Source organism: Notolepis coatsorum (assembly GCF_963971535.1).
Source record: "Notolepis coatsorum genome assembly, chromosome: 4".
Lineage (NCBI taxonomy): Eukaryota > Metazoa > Chordata > Actinopteri > Aulopiformes > Paralepididae > Notolepis > Notolepis coatsorum.
The window spans coordinates 135,418,957-135,444,397 of NC_140168.1; the positions used below are offsets into that span (position 1 = coordinate 135,418,957).

The 25,441-nt window shown below is 44.4% G+C and overlaps 1 protein-coding gene across 1 annotated transcript in view; it reads left to right on the forward strand.

Annotated features, from left to right (window-relative positions):
* Window positions 1-815: 815 nt before the first annotated feature.
* mfsd8 (major facilitator superfamily domain containing 8) overlaps window positions 816-25,441 on the forward strand; it is a 67,382-nt gene continuing 42,756 nt past the window's right edge. The window contains exons 1-4 of the mRNA XM_084312236.1: window positions 816-1,082; window positions 8,771-8,856; window positions 11,183-11,226; window positions 21,974-22,214. Coding sequence (XP_084168362.1) covers window positions 1,030-1,082; window positions 8,771-8,856; window positions 11,183-11,226; window positions 21,974-22,214 — 424 coding nt within the window. The 5' untranslated portion in view covers window positions 816-1,029. The remainder of the gene's footprint in view (window positions 1,083-8,770; window positions 8,857-11,182; window positions 11,227-21,973; window positions 22,215-25,441) is intronic.

The following is a 25,441-nucleotide window of genomic DNA, read 5'->3' on the forward strand; positions in this document are numbered from 1 at the left end:
TTGGGTTTCTCTTATCGGGGGGGAAACCCTTGCGAGCACAGGGAAAACATGCAAACTCCACACAGAAAGGCCCGGAAGATACCCCACCTGGGTAACTGGCAACGCGGAAACCTGGTCCCCAAGCGGGAATCGAACCCTGGACCTTCTTGCTGTGAGGCGACAGTGTTAACCACTACACCGTTAGGATCTCTGTTTAACAGTACTACTGTATATTTGCATATCTTGTATGTCCCAAATGTAACAGTACTAATGTCATGATTAGATTAGATTAGATGATTAGATTACATTCGCGGGCAGCATGTCGATGTGTCCACTTAACCCCTAATTGCTCCTGATGAGCAGGTTGGCACCTTGCATGGTTGCCTCCGCCGTCGGTATGTGAATGTGTGAGTGAATGTGTAAAATGTGAGGAACAAATTGTAAACCGCTTTGGATAAAAGCGCCATATAAAAAAAAATAAGCAGCAGCCATTAGATTTTTATATCTGTATATCTGTATGTTGTGTATGTCATAAATGTCATTATGAATTGAAAATGGGGGAACCTGATGTAAACAAGACAAAAGTCTTTCTCTGGTCTGCATCCACATGCAATTGTGTGTATTGAATTGTATTGTACCCATTCTGCAATCTGTTAATAAAAGTTTTCAATCAATCAATCATTCATTCCAGGATACAGGACTGTTATACCACATAATGTCCACACGGTGGCGGTAATAGAGCGAGCCTACATGCTGAAGTCAGTAGAAGAAGAAAGCAGGACGGAAGTGGTATGAACATGTAGTTTATAAACAAGTTTCTCGTGAGTAACGTTACTGAGTGTTGTGTCAACTGCTGTCAGAAGAACCTGCGAAAGGGTTATAGTTTTGCTCAATTAATGGTTTTGAATTCCTCGGAAAACTTGTTGTAAACTTCTGTCTCGACTGTTCGTCATGTCGTCGGTGGTCAGGGTTAGGGTAAGCTAGCTGACGGGGTCTGAAATATTTGGGGATTCAGGGGTTTAGTAGTTGTTGTTTCGTCTCGTCGTCTTCATGTCTCAACTCCTGGACTCAGAGGAGGAGACTCCACTGCTGAAGGATGACAGGTGAGGTCAGAGTTCACCAGCATTGATTGAAAACTTTATTAGAGATTGCAGAATGGGTACAATACAGTACGGCTCAATACACACAATTGTTAAGGGGATGCAGACCAGAGAAAGACTTTCGTCTTGTTTACATCAGGGTCCCCCATTTTCAATTCATCATAACATATGACATACAGATAGACAGTACTGATATGATGTTTACATTCGCTTGGCTAACCCTTTCACTGCCACACGACAGAAGGTTAACCCTTTACTATCACACAACGGCTGCTGTCGTGTGGCATTGATTGATTGATTGATTGATTGATTGATTGAAAACTTTATTAACAGATTGCAGAATGGGTACAGTACAGTACAGCTCAATACATACAATTGTTAAGGGGATGCAGACCAGAGAAAGACTTTCGTCTTGTTTACATCAGGGTCCCCCATTTTCAATTCATCGTAACATATATGACATGCATGACATACAGATAGACAGTACTGCTACATCTATACATTTATGACATACCAGATTTGCAAATACAGTACTGTTTGTGATACAAAAAGAGTCCAGAAAAAAGAGTATATACATTTGATGTAGAAACTGTACATTGGATTGGGTAGGTGGGGGTGGGGGGGACTGTACATTGGAGGTGGTTGGGGGGATGAATGAATGAATGAAAACTTTATTTAACAGATTGCAGAATGGGTACAATACAGTACGGCTCAATACATACAATTGTTAAGGGGATGCAGACCTGAGAAAGACGTTTGTCTTGTTTCCATCAGGGTCCCCCATTTTCAATTCATATAGACATATAATGCAGGACTTAGGAAGTCTTTATTTGGCATGCAAAGGGGGGGTTGGGTAGGAGTGGGGGGGGGGAGGTTGGGTAGGAGGGGTGGGTGGGGCACACTGTACAACTGTACAAACAAAACTGTACATTGGAATATTGACAAGATCATACTTGGAAATGTACTGTACATTGGGGGGGGGGGTTGTGTTCGGACATTTACAGGGGCCAGTTTCGAGTTGCAGTCTCCCTTAGGTGTTTTTTGAGTGTTTTTGAAAGTGGGTAGTGATTCACATTCTTTTACAGCTTTGGGTAGGGCGTTCCACATTGATGTGGCATAATTGCGAAACGTGTTTAGTCCCTTGTTTGAGCCGAATCTGGGTTTAACATGATTTGTGGAGCCCCCTCTGGTGTTGTGATCGTGGTATTCACTGACCTTTGGGAAGTATTTTGACATGTACATGGGTACCTTGGTCGTGTAGTGTATCTTGTAGACCAGGCCCATTGCAAGTTGCTGTACTCTGTCGTCTACTCTAAGCCATCCTAGGTTGTCAAAGTGGGCAGGGGTGAGGTGGGTTCTAGGAGTAAGGTCAAGCAGTAGTCTGACCAGTTTGTTTTGAGATGTTTGTAATTTTGTTTTTAGCGCCTTTGAGGTGCTTTGGTACCATGAGGTGCAAGCATAGTCGTAGTACCCTTGAATGAGTGCTCCTGCCAGAGTCTTCAGGGTATTCTTGTTTACCAGAGTAAGATTCTGATCAAACTGGCCAGTATCACGTCTTCGTCTGTTTGGCCCTCCATCCAATTCCTCTGCGTTGTGTACTTTTAATGGTCCTGACGTCTCCGATACTGGTAGATAAGATCCTTATCTCCCCCCGTTAGTGCAATCCATAAACCATAATAATTCCACCTCCGTAAGAATTCGACACTTCGACAACGTGAAATACCTTACAAGGAAAAGCGTGGTTTTATTTCTATAAACAGAAACCTCAGCTCAGATGTTAACAGATGTTATTGTCCTTGAAGAGTAATTCTAATGATCTTTCGGTGTGTTCAGATTATCGTCCTTTTGCTGTTCAGTCCAATAGTGTTCAGGCCTGTTCGTTAGCCGAACCCTCCTCGTGTTAGCCGAAGCTACTGTAATGATGATGTGGCATTCTCCCTTCCCCCCCCCCTCCGTGGTGGAGGAGGAAGAGTCTCTCCTCTGGGTGATCTCAGTCCTACTCGCTCTCGGTCAGATTATAGTCTGCTCAACACCCGGAAACACTGTTCGACTTATAGATGTTCGTCGTCGCATTGACGGCCCCGCCTTCTGGTTGTCATGTGACGTGTTGTCATGACAACTGCGTTTAACCTTTCACACATTAAAATGCAGTTTCATTCACTGTTGCATTAAGATGAACCTCTCTCCCTCCTGCTCTGGGAGACAGTACACTCTAATCTCAGATGTTCTAATGAGGAATGTCAACAAACATTCTCTCGCTGGCAGTGTGGCTCACAACAATCACCCTGCTACTGAATCACCGTCTCCTGCTTCCACCGTCCGCATGCACTTCGACCTCTCTGACCCGGCACCGTTTTAGCTGTGGTCACTCCCCCCAATCTATACATCACATACATTGAAAAACCACCATTTTCTCTCACCAGTGAGGAGATCCGGTACAAGAATCGAGTTCGTTGGTTGACTTTTTTTTATTACATTGGATGCCATTTTGTCACAGGAAAGATTTGCCTCTAGGATGGAACCCAGGTAGGTAATATCTTATTTCCTTGTGACAATATTGTCACCCACTGTAACTGAGAAGCCGTCGGTCTTGCTGAGTTTGTTATTTGAACCGAAGAGAATGGACTCTGTTTTGCCCATGTGTAATGATAGTTTGTTATCAGCGAGCCATATGCAGATTTTGCCTAGTTCTGAGCTGAGGGTTTTTTCAACCTGTAACTTGTTCTTGTCAGAGACCAGCAGGGCTGAGTCGTCCGCAAACAGGAACAAGTTGCAGTCACAAGCTGACGACGTGTCATTTGCATAAATTAGGCACAGTAGCGGACCTAGTATGCTTCCTTGTGGAACACCACAGCTTACTGTGAGGGGGGGGGGATAGGGTACCGTTTACCTCCACCATCTGCTCTCTCCCCTCCAGGTAGGATTGCATCCAGCTCACTGATAGACTATCAAAACCAATTGCTTTTAGCTTGTCAATCAGAATGGTGTGATTGACAGTGTCGAAGGCCTTTTGTAGGTCCAGCATGACCATGCCGCAGTAGTGAAAGGGTTAACCGGCTGTCGTGTGGCAGTGAAAGGGTTAACATTCTGTCATGTGGCAGTGAAAGGGTTAACCTTCTGTCATGTGGCAGTGAAAGGGTTAACCTTCTGTGTGTTGCCGCAGTGAAAGGCTTAACCTTCTGTGTGTCGCAGCAGTGAAAGGGTTAACCGTTTTGGTAGTGCGGCGGTGAAAGGGCTAATGTTAGGAGGACTGATTGATTGATTGAAAAACGTTATTAATGAACAGAGTGCAGAATGGGTATTGAAAACGTATTAACAGATTGCAGAATCTCCTCTCTGTCATGTATGTCAGAAATGTCATGATATATATCTGTATGTTGCGTATGTCTTTAATGTCATTATGAATTGAAAATGGGGGACCCTGATGTAAACAAGACGAAAGTCTTTCTCTGGTCTGCATCCCCTTAACACATTCTGCGCCAATACCGTTGTACGACGTGTTTCAAGTTCATGCGAATTCTGCCAATCCACGGCGTACAACGTTATTGAGATCATATTTAATTTTTTCGCCATGTTATTCATAATTCCCTCACGGAGCCTCGTCTGATGCAGTGGGAGCATGCACAACTCTGCAACGCTTCAATACTGCACCCTGGTGGTTGATCGGCGAGTTGCCAAACCGGAAATGGACGAGTCGATCTCGGTGCATCTTGGAAATGCGTCCGGCACTCGCATATTGTCGCGGGACTCAAGACACACAAATCAAATAAAATTTATTTATAGGGCCCGACAACACACGTTAATGTCCCCATGGGCCGTACAGGTCTTCTTTAAACAAGTCAAGAAGAAAACATAACAATAAGTCAAGAACAGAACAAGAACACCATAAGGTCCAAACATTTTTAGATGAATGCAAATAAATGAAAGAATGCAAGCACTCCCAGACATACCCCACGCGAAGCTAAGGAAAAACTCACTAAAACCTAACAATAGGGAAAAAAGCTCCACAGGCAGTGTGGAGGAGAGAAACCTTAGAAGGGCCATTCAAGGGGGGATCTCCCTTCTTAGATGTTGGTGATAGTAGTGTTGCAGACGGACAGTTGGTAAGCATGCACTCGTGTGTAGTGAAACACAGATGAGTGCATGCAATAGCAACTGAACATTTTGAAAGATTAAAGATAGAGCTAATAGCGATAGCAACTGAACATTTTGAAAGATTAAAGATAGAGCTGATAGCGGATCTATTTGAGGCACAGGGGCGGCGCAAAGAGGGTCACGTCCTCCCCGTCTTAGTCACGGGACATTCAACACTCCGGTCATTGCTCAGGGACAGCCGGAGACAGGGAGATAGGGGGCGGCGCAGAGAGGGTCGCGAATTCCCCGACATCATCGCGGGACATCCGGCACTCCGGTCACCACTACGAGACCTCCGGAGACAGGGGGGCACGCAGAGGGGGTCGCAACCTCCCGGCCTTCATCACGGGACGTCCAACACTCCGGTCAACACTCCAGGACAGCAAGTCATAGGGGGACAGGGAGACGGGACAGGCGTTAGACAGCTCATGAGATTGTAGTGGGCGGACATAGCAATAGATACAAGTGGTAGGCATATATGTGAATGGAGTAGATATATGAAGTAAGCGTATTATGTGAATAGAATAGAAGTACTTAACCCAGCAATGAAACCGCGTTGACTGTTAATCTGTTAACAGTCTGTTAATACTGTTAATCAGTTGACAGGACACACCGTGTATATGGATCGCTGCCATAACTCAATAATCAACTGTTATTATTATTATACAAACCGGAAATGGATCGACTCGATCGCCGTCAAATAAGTGGCGGTAAGAGGACACTGACGTCATTTTCAGCGCGTTTGTTTATTATTATCCATGCAAACTGCTCCGATCAATATATCACCCATACTACATAAAGCATTTACCGACGATCACGGAATTATAAACGCCCCCCCCCGTTCACCCGCGCATGATCAGTCATAACATTTAGGATCATGTACAGTTGAAATTTTTTATATAGCGTGTATCGCCAACAAATGGCATTTGATAATCTATATATGCGTTTATGCCTATATCTCACGTTCTAGGAATTACTGCAGAAAACGATAAAAACATATTTATATTCTAGACAGTATTTTCGTATGAACCTATGAATGAAAAAGTTAAACGTTCCTACATCCTGAACGATAGATAATCGATGTTGAATGGGCCATAGTAATGTAAATTTAGCAATACAATTTAAAAAGTTATAGCCCTGCAAAGAAGGTAAACATCTCCATAGGCTTAGACTGGTGGCAGTGATCAAACATTGATGGATATAAGCGTGGCAGGGAATGTGTTAACAATTGTGTGTATTGAGCCGTACTGTATTGTACCCATTCTGCAATCTGTTAAATAAAGTTTTCAATAAATCAATCAATCAAGCTGAGTAACAATGTTCATCAAAGTGTTGAGTGCTACATTGTAGGTTAGTATATCAGTGCATGACAGTAAGGTTAGTTACAGTTAGGGTTATATTTTCTTTTTTCATTTCAGATAATGGTATGGGTATTGGATCGGTACTCTGTATCGGCCGATACCCAAAGCGAGGTATCGGTATTGGTATCGGGACTGAAAAAGTCGGATCGCTGCATCCCGAGTGGTATTATATATATATAGGCCTGTATGGCCTGTTGGACACTAGGACAGGCCCTGCTCCTACCCTGTGAAGAGGCCCGATAGATGAGGCTCGACCGTCGGCCCGCGGTTACTGAGCGGCGGTGGCCATGAGACCAACGCCGCTCTACTGGGTCAACAGCTGGCCTCGTCGTCGTAGGTCTAGAACAGGGGTCGGCTCCGCTCTTTTTTTTTTTTTAACTTTTTTTTTTAGCGTTTATCGCTTTTCTGGTCAAGCATGACCGACAGAAACAGGTTGAAATGGGATGTAGAGCAGGGGAAAACATTCTGAGAAATGACGGCGGGTCCGGGAATCGAACTCGTGTCCCCCAGATCCCTGACGAGCACGGTTTTCCCCGACGCAGAAATAGCGCCGAGATATGCGGTGAGCTACGGGAGCTCCCCTCGGCTCCGCTCTTTAGCCAATCAGCTGCGGCTCCCTGGTAAAAAATAATAAAAAAATGTATTTAATAATTTTTTTTTTTTTTTTTTTTTTTTTTTTTAGATCTGTCATACTGTGGCACTGAAATGAACAAATATTTCATCAACTAAAATATACAGTACGTCACACCCCGCGCCTCTCCCTGCCGTCTGCAAGTGGCTAATCTTGAGTTTCCGACCCCCCAGTAAGCTAACCATGGATAAAAAAAAAAAAAAAAGGAAAGTCTGCGAAAAATAGAGGGTTTAATTCAGCGTGGACAGATTAATTTGCTTTCACGACTAACGATGCAGGCTTACCTGTATGCCTGATATGTGGTGAGAAATTTGTGAACAACAAAAAATTTACTTTTTATTTGATAGATTTTCCACAAATAAGGGAAGGACTCAAATAGAGCTGCATAGTTCAGGGTTTTATTTCAAAGTAGGTCTACACATGGTAGTCTTTTTTTCAAAGTGGACTACTTTTTATTTGATAAATGTTCCACAAATAAGGGAAGGACTCAAATATACCTGAATAGTTCAGGGTTTTATTTCAAAGTCGGTCTACACATGGTAGTCTTTTTTTCAAAGTGGACTACTTTTTATTTGATAAATGTTCCACAAATAAGGGAAGGACTCAAATATACCTGAATAGTTCAGGGTTTTATTTCAAAGTCGGTCTACAGACACCAGTGTTTTGTCTCCTCTTCTGTGTTTTATTTAAAAATAGGTCTACACAGCCAGTCTTTTTTCTCCTCTTCATAAGAGTTTGAGGTTTTCCTTTGTTATAACAGGTAAAAACAGCAATAAAAAGTCAAAACAATTATTTTTGTTGCTTTATAATTCCATTAATGCAACAAACTGTGTGCTATACATATAAAGTATAATAAATAGCTAATTACTTTTGGGTATGCAATTGTCAGGCGTTTTATGCTAAATGTGGGGTATGCTTGGGGATAACTATATATAAAATGTTATACACTGTTACCTTCATTTTAAGGGTAAATTGGTTTTGTGGCTCCAGAGGAATTTTATTTTGTGGGAGGGGGGAAAATTGCTCTTTTGATAGTAAAGGTTGACTTGACCTCCTGCTGCCCCCCCCCAAAAAAAAGGAGAAAGTGTGAGAGAGAAGAATGAAAACAATGACAGTATCGCTTTATAATATCACCGCTGGTGCTCCACCAGCCACATCTACACTGATGGATCCGTACGGGGTGATGGGGGGTCAGGAAGTGGGCAGGAAGTCTGAATGTGTGTAGAGTCGCTGTTCTGTGTTCAACCCCCTCCACAAACACTGGCCGTCCCTCCCGCGCTGATAAAAAGGCCTCGTCCACTTTCTCCCCATTCTTTGGCAACAAGACCCTGCCTCTCTGCAGACAGTCACACAAAGGAGGAGGGAGGACATGGTAGCGTGCAGTTTGCGAAGGTTCTTGGCAGAGGCCTCGACCCTGTGGTGAAAGAAGGAAGCTTTTGCAGTAGAGCTGGTTTTGGAGAAAGCTAACAAGAGGTTGTGATATGTGGCGATGTCTGCACTCTATTGAGGGGGACATGTCCCCTGCAACCTCCCTAAATTCCATGGCTATGTCTCTCCCAACACAGTGACGATGACTCCCAAGATGAAGATTACCGGAGTCGATGGAGGTCCATACGAGTCATGTATTTCACCATGTTCCTCAGCAGTGTAGGTGAGGAATCTGCCAACTGCATGAGTATTGTGTGTGTGTGTGAGAGGTTTTAATGATTACTTTTAATCAATATCTTTCTTGTAAGGATTTGTACTAATGATCAAATGTAACTGGAAATGTGCTGGACCTAAAGGAACACGGCAACATTTATGGCAAATGCACTTACAGTCTTCTCCAGTCACACAAGAAGATGGATACCAATTTCTTCTCTGTGCGTTCAGTAGAAGTCTATCCGGCTGCAAGCTAGCCTAGCTTAGCACAAATTAATTTAAGCGGATACAGACCAGCTAGCCTAGCTGTTGGCCAAAAACACCTCTCCTGGAGGCGTGTATGCCTTCTACAACGCTGTTCCGTTTCCGCGTTGCCGTTTTGCGCTCTGATTGGCCGCTGAAGCACGCCCTGAGTGACGCGCCCGCAGCACTGCCCTGCAGCCTTCACCGAGCTCTAGTTCTAACCAACTGTGAAAAGGCCCAACTTGAAACATGGAGTGGAGCGCGATGGAGATCAACCCCGAGGTTGGAAAATCACTTAGATTTCGTAAATATTTACCCGTTTCTCATACGGTTAACGATTCAGAAACAATCATTGCTCATCTCCGTGTGTTTATGTCGTTGCAGATGCTCAACAAGGTGGGTTTGATGCTCAGTCATGGCGGCGAAAGTGTCTATTATTTTGATTAGTTAACGTTATCATTAGCAGGTAAGTTATGAAGTCATTGTTTATCATAAAACCAACAGCATGACTGGCTTGTCTATTCTGTGCTAGATCAAGACACTATTTCAATAATGGATGACGGTGAAAGCATACACACGCCGCGAGAACAGTTAGTACTCTGTAGATATAACATCAGCTAGCGAGGTTGCACACCTATATCTTCTACTTTCATGAATTGTTTTCTACTCCTACTCTGCTTTAAAAAGATAATTCCGCACCGTCAACGACATAAACACATAACACACAGAGATGAGCAATGATTGTTTCTGAATCGTTAACCGTATGAGAAACGGGTAAATATTTACGAAATCTAAGTGATTTTCCAACCTCGGGGTTGATCTCCATCGCGCTCCACTCCATGTTTCAAGTTGGGGCTTTTCACAGTTGGTTAGAACTAGAGCTCGGTGAAGGCTGCAGGGCAGTGCTGCGGGCTGTTCGCGCGTCACTCGGGGGGGCGTGCTTCAGCGGCCAATCAGAGCGCAAAACGGCAACGCGGAAACGGAACAGCGTTGTAGAAGGCATACACGCCTCCTGGAGTTTTAAACTAGGCTAATGGTCTGTATCCACTTCCATTCATTTGTGCTAAGCTAGGCTATCGTTCAGCCAGATCTACTGAACGCACAGAGAAGACATTGGTATCTATCTTCTTGTCTGACTCTGGCGAAGACGTAGTGGTAAGCGCATTTCCCATAATGTTGGCGTGTTCCTTTAACCCTTTCACTGCCACACGACAGAAGGTTAACCCTTTACCCTAGTAAAGGGTTAAAGGGTTAACCTTCTGTCGTGTGGCAGTGAAAGGGTTAACCGGCTGTCGTGTGGCAGTGAAAGGGTTAACCTTCTGTGTATTGTCGCAGTGAAAGGGTTAACCGTTTGGTAGTGTGGCAGTGAAAGGGTTAATGTGTTGCATGAGATACACATGTATGATGTACAATAACACTGTATATACATTTAGCTATACCTGTGTGTATATAGTATATCTATTCAGGCTGTCAAAGTGAACGCGTTAAAGCACAATTCTTTTAATGCACTTATTATTTTCTTTTTTTTTTCTACTAGACTTCACTCATTTGTATTATTTGATACTCTCATTGATACTATGTTTGTTTCTGACTCAGAGAGAGAGAGAGACCCTTGTGTGGGTGAATGTAACAAGTTCCTGTTTTCTTTCCCCTATTTCTTACTCCCTCCTTCTACTTGTGCAGTGACAATACATTTAATCTAGGGATGTCCGATATTATCGGCCTACCGATATTGGCATTAAATGTAATATCGTAAATAATTTTTTTACATTTATTTAACCTTTATTTACCCAGGCAAGCAAGTAAGAACAAATTCTTATTTTATTTATTCTGAAAAGTATGCATAATGTTGTGTTAATTCCACAAGAGATATGTAATGTTAATTACCTGAAATTATTCCGTTTTTTGTGGGGGGGAAACCCAGCATATATCGGTATCGGTTGATATCAGTATCGGAAATTAAGAGTTGGACAATATCGGATATCGGTAAAAAAGCCAATATCGAACATCCCTAATTTACTCTAATCTAAACGATACGTAGGATCTTATTTGAGCAGTATTTGTTTCACGTCTCCGTCCCATGTTCTCTCTAGGTTTCACTATTGTCATAACGTCACTGTGGCCTTACTTGCAAAGGGTAAGTATGTCCCCTGATTTTCTTGGACTAATATAAAGATCCTAAACGGATATTGTTGACACGGTCAATTCAAATGGAGGCCTTGTGTGAATAATGAAATATCTGTAGATACTATATCTATATAGATAGATACTATATCTATATCTGTAGATACTATATCTATATCTGTAGATACTATATCTATATCTATAGATATATATATCTGTACATGTCTGTAGATACTATATCTATATATGTACATGTCTTATACTATATCTGTACATATCTGTAGATACTATATGTACATATCCCTTACCTACTCTTACTAATTACGCTGCTGGCCGCCAGTATGACTTGCTACCATAGTGTATTTATACCTGTATCACTGTATTTGACTATATATATATATATATATATATATATATATATATATATATATATATATATATATATATATATATTAGAGGTGGGCATAGATACATTTTTTTATCTAGATTAATCTATCTGCAATCCTGGAGTTAATCTAGATTAAAATGGCTCATTTGAAGTCTGCCGAAGGCATTCAAAATATGTGTGTTCTACCTAGGGATGGGGTATCGTTAGGATTTTATCGATACTACTACTCTTATCGATACTGCTTAACACTTGATCGCCAGGGTTAAATTCATAACAGGCCTGTACACTGCGATGATATGATCGCAAATTGCCCCCTAATTTGGTCCGTGCGAGTTTAAAATAATATCTGGGGGCAAGCTTGCGAGTGGTAATTTCAACCCTTCATTCGCATTTCACTCCTAAATTAATCCATACAAATTGTAGTAAAACATTAGCCTACAACCAGGGCTGTACAGTGCAATATAATGTTGCGGTTGTAATTTCATTAGACAGACCAGCGCGGACCTTTAATAACATGCAATTTAATTGACACGAGCAATGAGCTAACGGTAGCTTCTAACCAAGGTCTCCATTAGGATTATGCTAAGCTAACTAGCGATCTCTGCTAACCCTGGAAAACGGTCAAAGCGGACTCCACAAGACTAGTTCCATTCGTGAGGAAAGGGGGTGGGTTATATTATATATATATACAACGCTTGACAACAGAAGTTTAAACATAACTTCATATTTATTGGTTATTCATTTCTGTATATCATTGAATTGCCATCTCCGTGTGTCTCCATCTCTTCCTATTTACATTCGAGAGTGACGTCATCACCTACGGCAGCTTAGACTATCAAACGCGAAGGGTCTCTCTCTCTCCCTCTCTCTCTCTCCCTCTCTCTCCCTCTCTCTCCCTCTCTCTCTCTCCCTCTCTCTCTCTCTCTCTCTCTCTCTCTCTCTCCCTCTCTCTCTCTCTCTCTCTCTCTCTCTCTCTCTCTCTCTCTCTCTCTCTCTCTCTCTCTCTCTTCTCTCTCTCTCTCTCCTCTCTCTCTCTCTCTCTCTCTCTCTCTCTCTCTCTCTCTCTCTCTCTCTCTCTCTCTCTCTCTCTCCTCTCTCTCTCTCTCTCTCTCTCTCTCTCTCTCTCTCTCTCTCTCTACATTCAATAATTTAAAGTAGCCAAATGTTACACACAGTATAAATACTAACTGGATAGTTGATGATATAAACATTTAATTTCATTATCTGAAATATTCTAAAATCATTAAGTCTGTGTGATTATTATTTTCTCACAGTAGTGTGTGTGTTACTGTATATATATATATATGTGTGTGTGTGTGTGTGTTTGGCTAAAGTGGATAGAAAACACAGTACTGTGTAAAAGGCACCCAAGAGTTTTTTAGTGTGTCAGTAGACTACTCTTAGTACATTTTCATTAAATTATTTTTTAAAGCATCTTCATGGTTTAATAATGCAAACATATGTTGCAGGGACTTATTATAATCATCATATTGGCGTGACTGTATGCATCAAAGGGTTAAATCAAGCATTTTTAAGTGCTTTAGAGGAAATGTCAAAATATTGCGATATCATTTAGAGGCCATATCGCCCAGCCCTACTATAATGGTAAAATAGTTATTTAAAAATTTGCCCCTAAAAAATATTGTTTGCCCCTAAATTTCTCATTTAGGGGCAAGTGTGCCCCTAGTGAAAAAGCTTAGCGTACAGCCCTGCATAATTTACCATCCTTCGCCAGCCCTATTTAACATGGAGAAGTTCCCCTTCTTTGCAGGGCTATAACTTTTTAAATTGTATTGCTAAATTGACATTACTATGGCCCATTCAACGTCCTATATCTATTGTTCAGGGTGTAGCAACGTTATACTTTTTCATTCACATATTCATACTAAAATACGGTCTAAACAAGTATGTTTTTATCGTTTTCTGCAGCTTTCTCCAGAAAGTGATTTATAGCCCCAAATGCATTATATTGATGATGAAATACAGTTTGATTTCGCGAGATAAAAAATTTCAAATGGACGTGCTTCTAGAAGTTACTAAGTATGATCTGATGATGACCGGATGGGGGGGGGTCGTTTATAATTCCGTGGCCAACGTTATATGATTCATCTAGTGTGGGTGATATGATCATTAGAGCAGTTAGTATCGAACACATTGAAAAATAACGCTGAATCTTACCGTAGCTTCCTCGCGCCGTTGGGCGATGAGCGTGGAACAGAAATTTTCCTAACCGTAGCTCCTCGCGCCGTTGGGCGATGAGCGTGGAACAGAAATTTTCCTATATGGGATGTAGAAATATCGATCCATTTCCAGGTTGTATAATAGTATATACGTCCAAATCATGTTTATCGAGTTATTTGCAACCGATCGATGTCCAGGGTATCAAGATGGAGTCCCGCTAACTATAGCGAGTGCCCGGACGAAATATGGGCGAGCACCACTTCAGGCGCGTCACTTCCTGTTTGGGCGATCCGCCGATCGGCCACCAGATGGCGCTCTTGAACCCTTGGAGAGTTGAGAGGGGCTCAACAGTAGATCTCAGGTCTCCGGGGGAGAAATATGATTTCGATCACAGATTTTGAAATATTGATATCAAAGACGTGGTCCAGCGTCTTTGGCAGAATGAGCATGGCGGGGAAAGACGTGTTCCAGCGTTTTTGGCGATTAAAGTGTTAACGGTTCGGTACTTTATCGACATTGTATTTAATAAATAAATATATTTCTTCAGCAACAGCAGCAGCAATGTTCTTTTATATAACTTTATAAATAAATATAATAAATAAATATAATTTCTTCAGCAACAGCAGCAACAATGTTTTAAATGTGTCTGAATTACAGACTTTTTATAATAAACAACAATGTAAGATAAAAATATATATATATACACTGAATGATTAGTTGTTACCTAAAGCCCTTGGACTCCACTGTAGAGAAGGGTGCAGGCCTTTGACAACAAACTGGGTCACAGCCTTGTGACACTCGTCGTCGTCCCCCCCTACCTCTGTCATCCTTCCTAGCTGCTAGGGTGAAGGGACTTGGCTTGGTTGGGACGCCTGTATTCGGTGGTGGAGGGAGAGGGAGGAGGCGGGGCTGTCATCTTTCAAATATATTTGTAGCTAAACAATTATATTTTATTTATTAGCCTATTCGTAATAATTCGTTATTAGCCTAGCTAACTCCGTATTATCTTGGCTTACCTGCAGTGGACGTGCATGGAGATGGAACAGTCGAAACGGCGCATTCTCCAGACTAATGTTATGTTTTGACAACGATGTTTGACAAATTGCTTGTATTGCCACCCATACTTGCAAATGTTTATTGCACTTGTGGCAACGTGCGTTGTCGGCATCGACTTTCGTAAAGTGTACCCAGACTTTCGCTTTGTTCTCTCCGCATGATAATAATAATAATGAGCGCAGAGCTCGGTATGTGTCCTCAGCGCTTCAACACTGAGTTACAGATAGGCCCCGCCCTTAAGTACCCGTATGTGTATGTGTGAGTGAGCGGCTCGCTTCTCGTGCAGACAGAGAGAGGAGAGGAGACCCAAGTTTGAGAAATAGATTAACGGCGTCAATTGTATTATCGCACGATAACATCCGGCGTTAACGCAGCACGTAACCTTTAATCGCCAAGGACGAGTTAACACGTCATTCTCCGCATGCGTAATCTGCCAATGACGCCGTAACATGTCATTGAGATCAATATTTCAAAAATCTGTGATGGCAATCATATTTCACCCGCGGAGACTTGAGATCTCCTGTTGATCTCCTCTCAACTCTCCAACGGTTCAAGAGTGCCATCTGGTGGCCGATCGGCGGATCGCCCAAACGGAAACAGAAAGTGGTGCTCATCCAAATTCGGTCCGGCCACTCGCAATAGCTCCCGGGCTCCATCTCGACACCTGGATAATCAATCGCTCGCCCTAACTCATAACAACGTTATTTGGACGTATATAGTATTATACAACCTGGAAATGTTCATCTAGATCAACATCCCATAATAGCAAACTGTCTACTCCAAGCTGATCGCCCAACGGCCCGAGGAGACTGGGGTAAGTTTCAGCGTTTATATTACCGTGTAGATACAACTGCTCTGATGATCATATCACCCACACTACATGAATCATCTAACGTTGGCCACGGAATTATAAACGACCCCCCCCCCCCCATCCGGTCAACATCAGATGATGAGTAGTAACTTCTAGAAGCACGTACATTTGAAATTTTTTATCTGGCGCCGATCGCTATCAAACTGTATTTGATCATCATATAATGCATTTATGGCTATAAATCACGTTCTGCAGAATGCTGCAGGAAAACGATAAAAACATATTTATTCTTAGACCATATTTTAGTATGAATATGTGAATGAAAAGTAGAACGTTGCTACATCCTAAACGATAGATACTTGACGTGAATGGCCATAGTAATGTCAATTTAGCAATACAATTATTTTTTTGATCCACTTTTCTCCCATTTTCTATATTTTCTCCCATCCCAATTTCGTATCATCCAATTCAACCCTCCCTGTCACGAACGCTGTTTCTTGCCTCCCACAAGCCGGCTGCAATGTGGACTAAGTCATACATAGCACAAGTCCCTCCGGTACTTGAGGTAACAGCAGTCGCATCTTTTCACCTGCGCAGCTCGATCTCTGTGGCGAGGAGTAACGCGTGGGAGGCTCACGCTGCCCACGACACTTCCTGATTCTACTGCGCAGGCGCACCAACCGACCTGTAGGAGTCGCTGTCCACAACGCCCGATCCCCACCCATCAGTTCCACCCCCTATTACGGCCAATGTGTATAGTATGAACGACCAGCTAAACTGAAAGCAATGTGGAGCGCTGGGCTCGAACAGGCAAGTCCCGTCATTCGTGGCGAGCGCCTTGCCCACTACGCCACGTAGCCGCCAATTTAGCAATACAATTTAAAAGTTATAGCCCTGCAAAGAAGGGGAACATCTCCATAGACTTTCAACAGTGGCAGATAAAGGGTTAACGGCCCAGCTCTAATATATATATATTATAATAATAATAATAATAATAATAATATTAATAATAATAATAATAATAATAATAATAACACATTATTTGTGGAGCACCTTTCATACAAGAATTGCAGCTCAAGTGCTACACAGCAGTGAAACGAAGACATGGGCATAAAATGAGCACAAACTGGCAGATCAAGAACAATGCATAAAGTGCAGACATAGAATAAGTATAAAACGAGCATAAATAGACGAAGTCAAGGTAAGACATAGAACATTAATCATAGTTTTTATAATATACTAAGATCTTAATAGTCTCTTTGTTTATGTTTGATTCTATGGCAATTAAAAATAGACAAATAAAAGAGTAAAATAGAATATATATATATACGACTTGGGTCACATGATACATTTTTTGCGACTCGTATGAGTTGACACCAGAAGCGTGGGGTTCTGTTCTGTTGTTCCCGGTCCCGTGACCACATCACTCCTGTCCTCCACTGGCCCGATTAATATTTTGAGTGCCAGCGACGCTATATGTCGTTAGTTCATGCCGACCGTTGAATGCCAGCGACGACATATAGCGTTTTTTTGTCTTTTTTTTTTATTAGCGATTTGAATTCATATTTCATCAATCTAGTCTCACGTTAGTGCTGCAAACTCTCTCTGAGCTCCATTGGGAAAATACCGCCCCCTATCGTCTCTCCCTGTTGTACTGCACCCCATTGGATTAGACTGAATGAAAGACATGGGGGGGGGGGGGAATCCAGTTTCCTCATTTTACTTCTCCGGCAAGCCATCCGCAGAGATCCAAGTTATTGCCGAGCCGCAAAACGGCGTGGAATACATATTTCCAGTACCCAGCGCTGAATCAATAAACGCGATCAATATTTGGAATGGCGATCAGGAATTGGAATAATCTTTTTGGAGAACATCTGATCTGAGGTAAGGAATCTATTTTACCAGTCTTAGGATAATCAGAGCTGTTTTCACAGTGATATCAGCGTGTGCCATATGTGTGTGTGTGCGCTGATCAGGAAATGAGAGAATCGATTTTTCAGCTCGCTTCTCTAGCGTGCATAAGTACACATATACTATCGATAATCTAGCGTTTATTTGAAAACTATTCATAAATAGGCCGTAAAATGACAAAGTTTTTTGTGTATTCCAGAATATTCCAGTAAAGGCCGTTTATCACAGAATCTTTATATTTTCCTGAAACTTTCAAGAAAACAAGGGTTTTTCAAAATGGTATAAAACAGAAATGAACCGATAAAAAAATAAAAAAAAATTTGTTTCGACAATGTTGACTGCAAACAAGTCATTGATAAGCGATGGCCAGATTAGACACATAGCCATAATTTAAGACATAGTTTATGCGTTCACAACGCTATCATTGAAGTGGGTGCTGGCATTCAACCATGTTTTGAGACGGGGAGTCGTGGCATCCAAAGTGTTAAGGAACGTGTACAGTTCAAATGACTACTCGCCTTTAAAGCCCTCCATAGCCTGCCCCCCCCCCCCCCCCCCTACCTGACTGACCTCCTTCTCCCCTACCGCCCCACCCGATCCCTCCGGTCCTCTTCCACTGCTTCCCTCATCGTCCCGTCATCCAAATTTAAAGGTTTTGGTGATCGGGCTTTCTCACATGCTGCACCCCGACTCTGGAACATACCTGTTCTCCCTAGCAGCATTCAACCTTCCCTATCCATAACCACCCTCCTCCAACCTACCACCTCCCTTTCCCCCTCCCCTACCTCCTCTCCTGCCCCCCGTCCCCTACCTTCTCTCCTCTCCCACCCCTCCCCCCCCCGATTTCCCTTACTCACTTCCCGACTGTCTCTCCTACTGACTCCTGTATTTGTTGTCTGTTACTCATGGCTCTGTTCTTTTTTTTTTTTTTTTTTTTCTGTGATTTTTCTCCCATCCCAATTTACCTCTTGTGCCAATTCTCCCTCCCCTGTCCTGATCGTTGCTCGCATATGCCCCCCACTGGCCGGTTGTAGGGAGGATAGAGGCCTTGCATCACATGTCCCCTCCGATACACGAGGAGGCAGCCTGTCCCATCTTTTCACCTGCCAGTGCAGACTCTCATTTGGCGAGGAGTAACGTGTAGGAGGCTCACACTCCCCCCGCCATTTTTCCGGACTTTTGCTGTGCAGGAGCCCCAACCGACCTGTAGGAGTCGCTGTTCACAACGACCAGACTACCACCCTTCGACTTCCCACCCTCTAACTCTGCCAATTGAGTTAGTATGACGGCCGGCCCAAGCCGGAGGCAACGCAGACAGCCGGATTCGAACCCGGTGTCTCTTGCGTTGGTGATGAGCGCAATGTCCGCTACGCCACCCAGCCGCCTGTGGCTCTATGTTCTTGTGTATTCTACTCCACTACTCCGCTATCATACAGTCTGGCAGCAACAACCCCAGGACTCTGTTTTCCACCATCAACACACTTCTTAAACCCTCTGACACAATCTCCTGTTCCTTCACTGTCAGTAAATGTGTCTCCTATCTGTCACATCTCCAAACAAAAATTGACAAAATCCACACCCAACTAACAATTGCCTCCGCCAACACTATCTCCCCTCCGGATTCAACCCCCTCTCCACCGCCCAACCCACCTTTTACATCCTTCACTGAAATCACTGCATCGGACCTATCCTCCATTCTCTCTACAATGAAAACTTCTACCTGCATCCTGGACCCTATCCCCTCCATCCTAGTCAAGGCTTGTCTCCCTGCCCTTTCTCCCCTAATCACCTCCATCGTAAACACCTCTCTGACCACTGGCCTATTTCCCCCCGCCCTCAAAATTGCTTCCGTCACCCCCTTACTAAAAAAACCCGGTCTCAACCCTGAAACCCTTGATAATTTCCGCCCCATTTCCAACCTCCCCTTCCTCTCAAAAATAATTGAGCGAGCCATTGCCTCCCAATTAAAATCCTACCTCGACAACAATAACCTTTATGATACATTTCAATCCGGATTCCGCACCAAACACAGCACCGAAACTGCTCTTCTAAAGGTCACCAACGACATACTCCTCTCTGCCGACTCTGGTTCCCTCTCCATCCTCATTCTCCTAGACCTCAGCGCTGCTTTTGACACCATCAGTCACCCCATCCTCATCACTCGTCTCCAGTCCTCCGTTGGCATCTCCGGAATCCCCCTCACCTTGCTCCAATCATACCTCTCACACAGGCACCAATTCATCTCTATCAACAACTGCAAATCCCCCACTGCCCCCATCACTCATGGTGTCCCCCAAGGCTCAGTACTTGGTCCCCTGCTCTTCATCCTCTACATCCTTCCACTTGGTCTGATTCTCCGCCAACATGGCCTGCGTTTTCACTGTTATGCAGACGACACTCAGCTCTACCTCTCCACCAAGACTATCACTCCAGCCACTCTCTCCACCCTCAGCACCTGCCTCACAGACATCAAAACATGGATGCAAAATAACTTTCTTAAACTAAACTGCAATAAATCAGAAATCATCATTATCGGTCCAAAATCCCTCACCAGCCACACCCAGGATTTCACCCTAAATATTGATGGTACCATTGTCACCCCCTCCACTCACGTCCGTAACCTTGGCATCATCCTGGACCCCACCCTTTCTTTCCTCCGCCATGTGAACCACATAACCAAATCGGCCTTCTACCACCTCCGGAACATTGCTCGTCTCCGCCCCTCCCTATCACTCTCCGCTGCTGAAACACTGGTTCATGCATTCATATCATCACGACTAGATTACTGCAACAGCATCCTCTACGGCTCACCAAACACTATCCTCAATAAACTCCAATATGTCCAAAACTCTGCTGCCCGCATGCTCACCTCCACCCGTCGCTCTGATCACATCACCCCTGTCCTCCACGACCTCCACTGGCTTCCAATCAAATACAGGATATATTTTAAAATACTACTCATCACATTCAAAGCCCTCAACAACCTTGCCCCTCCCTACCTATCCGACCTCCTCCACCGTCACACGCCCACCCGTCGCCTTAGGTCTGCAGATGCCAACCTCCTAACACCTCCCACGACCAGGCTCCGGACCTGGGGCGACAGGGCCTTCGCTGCTGCTGCCCCCTCCCTCTGGAATGCCCTCCCCAGCCATATCCGTGATGCAAACACCTAGCCCCTTTCGTGACTTTCGGTTTGCAAGCCTGTGGCTTTTGTGACCGGAGTCACTTGCCCACCCGCCCCGATCACCCAGTAGAGAAACGGCCAAGCGTCGTCAAGGGGCTCGCGGTGTGTCAAGAATACATCAGATCTGAATTTCAAAGATACCCAGCGTACAATATGGGTCTAACACAGCTTCACGATGGGGTCTGGAAGCTCGGAGTTGCTAATAAACAGTTTAAAACATTGTTACTCGACGAGTGGTATTTACAGACCGAACGTCCATCTCCGCCGTTGGTGTCACAGCGCATGCGCACCATGCCGCGTTCACGTTACTGGGAAGAAGCGGAAGAACCAGAGGACATCTCGTTGCTACAACTAGGAAGCCTTCACGCTTTGACTCTATATATATCTATGGATGAAACGCCCACATCCATACTTCCGCAATTCGTGACGCGAAGTGGGAGATATGGGGTCTATAAAAGAATCCCATATGTCCTAGTAGGAATTACCACTAGGAGGCTGACGTGAATGGTTTTTCCCAGTCGGAAACTGGTTCTTCCGCTTCTTCCCAGTAACGTGAACGCGGCATGGTGCGCATGCGCTGTGACACCAACGGCGGAGATTGACGTTCGGTCTGTAAATACCACTCGTCGAGTAACAATGTTTTAAACTGTTTATTAGCAACTCCGAGCTTCCAGACCCCATCGTGAAGCTGTGTTAGACCCATATTGTACGCTGGGTATCTTTGAAATTCAGATCTGATGTATTCTTGACACACCGCGAGCCCCTTGACGACGCTTGGTCGTTTCTCTACTGGGTGATCGGGGCGGGTGGGCAAGTGACTCCGGTCACAAAAGCCACAGGCTTGCAAACCGAAAGTCACGAAAGGGGCTAGCAAACACCCTGACATCTTTTAAATCAGCCCTCAAAACTCACCTTTTCAATCTTGCTTTTGACCTCTAATTCTGTCGGTGTTATTTTATTTTATTTTTGTCATGTATTATTTTTGTTCCGTTTTTTGTTTTGCCATAGTTTGTCTCTCCTGCCCATGTAAAGCGTCTTTGAGCACCTGGAAAAGCGCTATATAAAATAGATGTATTATTATTATTATTATTATTCATATTGTTCCCTGTTTCCCTGTGGTTCTATGTTTCTTTTATTTTTTTTCCTATTGTCAGCGACTTTGGGTCCTTGAAAAGCGGCAAAGCGCTATACAAAGATAATGAATTATTATTGTTATTATTTGGTTGCAGATTGACGACAGTGCCAATGCCAGCTTCCTGGGTTGGGTGGTGGCGGCCTACAGCCTGGGGCAGATGTTGGCCTCGCCCCTCTTTGGCCTGTGGTCCAATCACAGGCCGTGCAGGGAGCCGCTGGCTTGCTCCATCACCATCAACGTGTTCGCCAACATCTACTACGCCTACGTCTACCTGCCCCCCTCGCAGAACAAGGTCCACATGCTCATGGCCCGGGCGCTGGTGGGCTTCGGAGCAGGTAACGTAGAGAGGTCTGGTGACGTATGGCCAGTCAACAGATATGATTTAAACTAGGGATGTTCGATATTGGCTTTTTTACCTATACCGATATTGTCCAACTCTTAAATTTCTGATACCGATATCAACCGATACCGATATCGATATATGCAGGGTTTCCCCCCCCAAAAAACGTAATAATTTCAGGTAATTAACATTACATATCTCTTGTTGTGGAATTAACACAACATTATGCATACTTTTGACAATAAATAAAATCAGAATGTGTTCTTACTTGCTTGCCTGGGTAAATAAAGGTTAAATAAATGAAGAAAAATTATGAAAATAAATTGAAAACCGATACCGATAATTCCCGATATCACATTTTAATGCCAATATCGGCAGATAATATCGTTAGCCCGATAATATCGGACATCCCTAATTTAAACCCTTTCACTGCCACACTACGAAAGGGTTAACGTACGGTTATGTCTATAACCATAGTTATATGAGTATAGTGACGCTCTGTGTCTACTGGAATACACTCCCATATCAGTACTAGCACTGAATAAATCTTCACATGCACCTATATACACCCACTCGCCTGGCCACACCCCCATCCGCTCCTCTACATAAGCAGGGGTGTGGCCATACTAACAGCTCCTTCCCAAGTCTTTCACCACCAGGGCGAAGACCACGGGGTCAGCGTTTCCGTTAGCCGGTAATTACCGGTATTTGACCGGCAAAATCTGTTGAAGTCCGACATATTTACTCTCTCCGGTCTTAATGTCCGGTGAAAATAATTCCCTGAGTCTAAGCACAATTTGATTATTTGAATTGTATTAAAATAGGCTAAAATTAAATAGCCTATGCGATGAACGAAACGATCATTACATTTGTTTCCTCGTTGCTTCTAATAATGACAACGACGTCGTCAGCGAGAGCTTAGTGCTGGGTGTGCGAACTTTTGTGAAGCTGCAGAGCCAGAGCACTATCAGCACAATGCAGTATTCCAGCAGTACTCCAATTCAGCCATTTTCAGCCAATGTTGGGTGGGGGGCGCTGTTGTGCGGTTCCCAGAAAAGAGCCAATAACACTGAATCAGCTTCTCTGCAGCGCCATACTCTTTGCAAATAAGTCGTTGCGAGGTGGAGAGAGTCGTCACGCAAACCACGATAATGTTGCCGTCTCTCTGCTTTCTCAGTTCTTCGCTTGATATAATTAATACAAATGTCCAATATAACGGAATTCGTTAGCTCATAAAAATGTGATTATAACAGACTGTAACAGAGTATCGAGGGACTTATTTTATTTGGAATATATTAATGACTGTATACGTGAAGTTGAACATTATGATATGTGTGACGTGTCTGATACAACGAGGTGAAGCGATGTCGACTCGAGATTCATTTGGGGGTGCGTGTGACAGAGCTGCTGCAGCGGGAGCCTGCGGGGCGGGAGCTTGATGCTGGTAGCGTATCGCACTAACTTGAGAGGCGAGAGATAGTAATTTGATTCTGCAAATCAATTTCTCATTCTTCGCTTGATGTAATTAATACACATGTCCAATTATAACGGAATTCGTTAGCTCATAAAAATGTGATTATAATAGACTGCTGTTTAAAACTCTGACCGGAATATCTCGAATATGTCCGGTGATAGAAATCTTGCAGGACACCCAGACCGGCACGAATATGTTCTAACGGAAACGCTGCACGGGGTCCTCAGTGAGTCTGACGCAGAGCGTCACTATACTCGTATAACTATGGTTCTAGACATAACCGTACGTTATATATCGTATAGCTCCGCTCTGTGTCTACTGGAATACAGGAGCTGAGCAGAGCGGAAGCTCGACAAATGTACCCACTGAGGCCCCCCACAACCATCAGAACCGGGGAGGACCCGAGCCCCCGGACCCCCCTAGTGAAGGACCGGAGGGAAACGGATCCGACTGTGCGAAGAGGGGTTTAGCAACTCAAACGCACAGGGTGAGCAGACCGTGGGACTTAACTTCCCACAGAAGAACCCACGACTACACAAACGCGCAACCCACATGCCACTAGGGAACGAACGGGAAGAAATAAAAACCCCGTTACAACCCCTAATATCACGGGGTCAAGGGCAAAAACCCAACCCCGTGGCAAGGCCGTAGCAGCGGAGCGCGAAGGAGGACCCAGCCCCAGGAAGGGACTGGACCCCCCCCGGAAAAGGGGGCCTGGTGAGGCAGACGTGTAGAGGGGCCGAGGCAGAGAAGGCTGACATGATTGGCAGACGTCCTGAAAGGTGCGGGGGCACACTCACAGGCAGACGGGGCCAAGCCCGGCCTACCCCAAGAGTTGACTCCGCTACCAACACACCTGGAAACCAACCACCACCTTGGTTCTAACATGAGGCGGTTGTTCCTATAACCCCCCAAGAAAAAACTCAAACACAACTGCGGGTATACACTGGCTATACAGCAGTACAAGTGTTTCAGTTTTCAAGAAGGGGTTAACCCAAGCCAACAGGTCGACGAAAACAAATCCGGACCGGGACGTACACAGGGATGCCAGAGGGGTACAAGAACCACCTCGACAGCCCCCTCCCAGCCCCACCAAGCAGGAGAAGAGGGGGGCGAAAAAGAATAGAGAAGGACCAGGCTCCTTTAGTACAGCGCAAGGTACAACACAATATGGACCAAGCAACAGTGAAGGATAACACGCAGTGACATAATCACGAACATCTCCATAACATCAAACCCTGCAACGCCCGGGCCAACCCGGCATTTCCCCCCCAAAAAAGCACAAGTCCCTCAGGGTACCAGAACAGCAGATCTGCGCCCCAGCGGACAACGGGTTAACTGACCTGGTCCGGCGTACCTGGTCCGGCGTACCTGGTCCGGCGTAACCAGGTCAGTGATTAGGACACCAGTCCCGTGTCCTAATCACGCCACCATCCCCAGTCCCAGGACGGGGGTAGGTACGTGTGTCGATCTAAAACATCACAGAGGGCGCCACCAAGCCGCGCCCGGTGGCCCACCCCAAAGGCGTGAGACCCCTCCGCCAATGCTTTGATCTATTCCGTCATCTCCCCCCAGATGAACGAGAATCCATCGAGACTAACCTAGTACACTGGAAGAGACAAAACTCCATCCCAGTTGCCCCACAAAAACGCTGTTTCAATGATGAGCAACCAAGGCGCGCAAGCCCATGCGTGGTTCCTATCAGAAGCACCCAGGGCCAGCACTATGTACACGTCGAGACCCAAAAC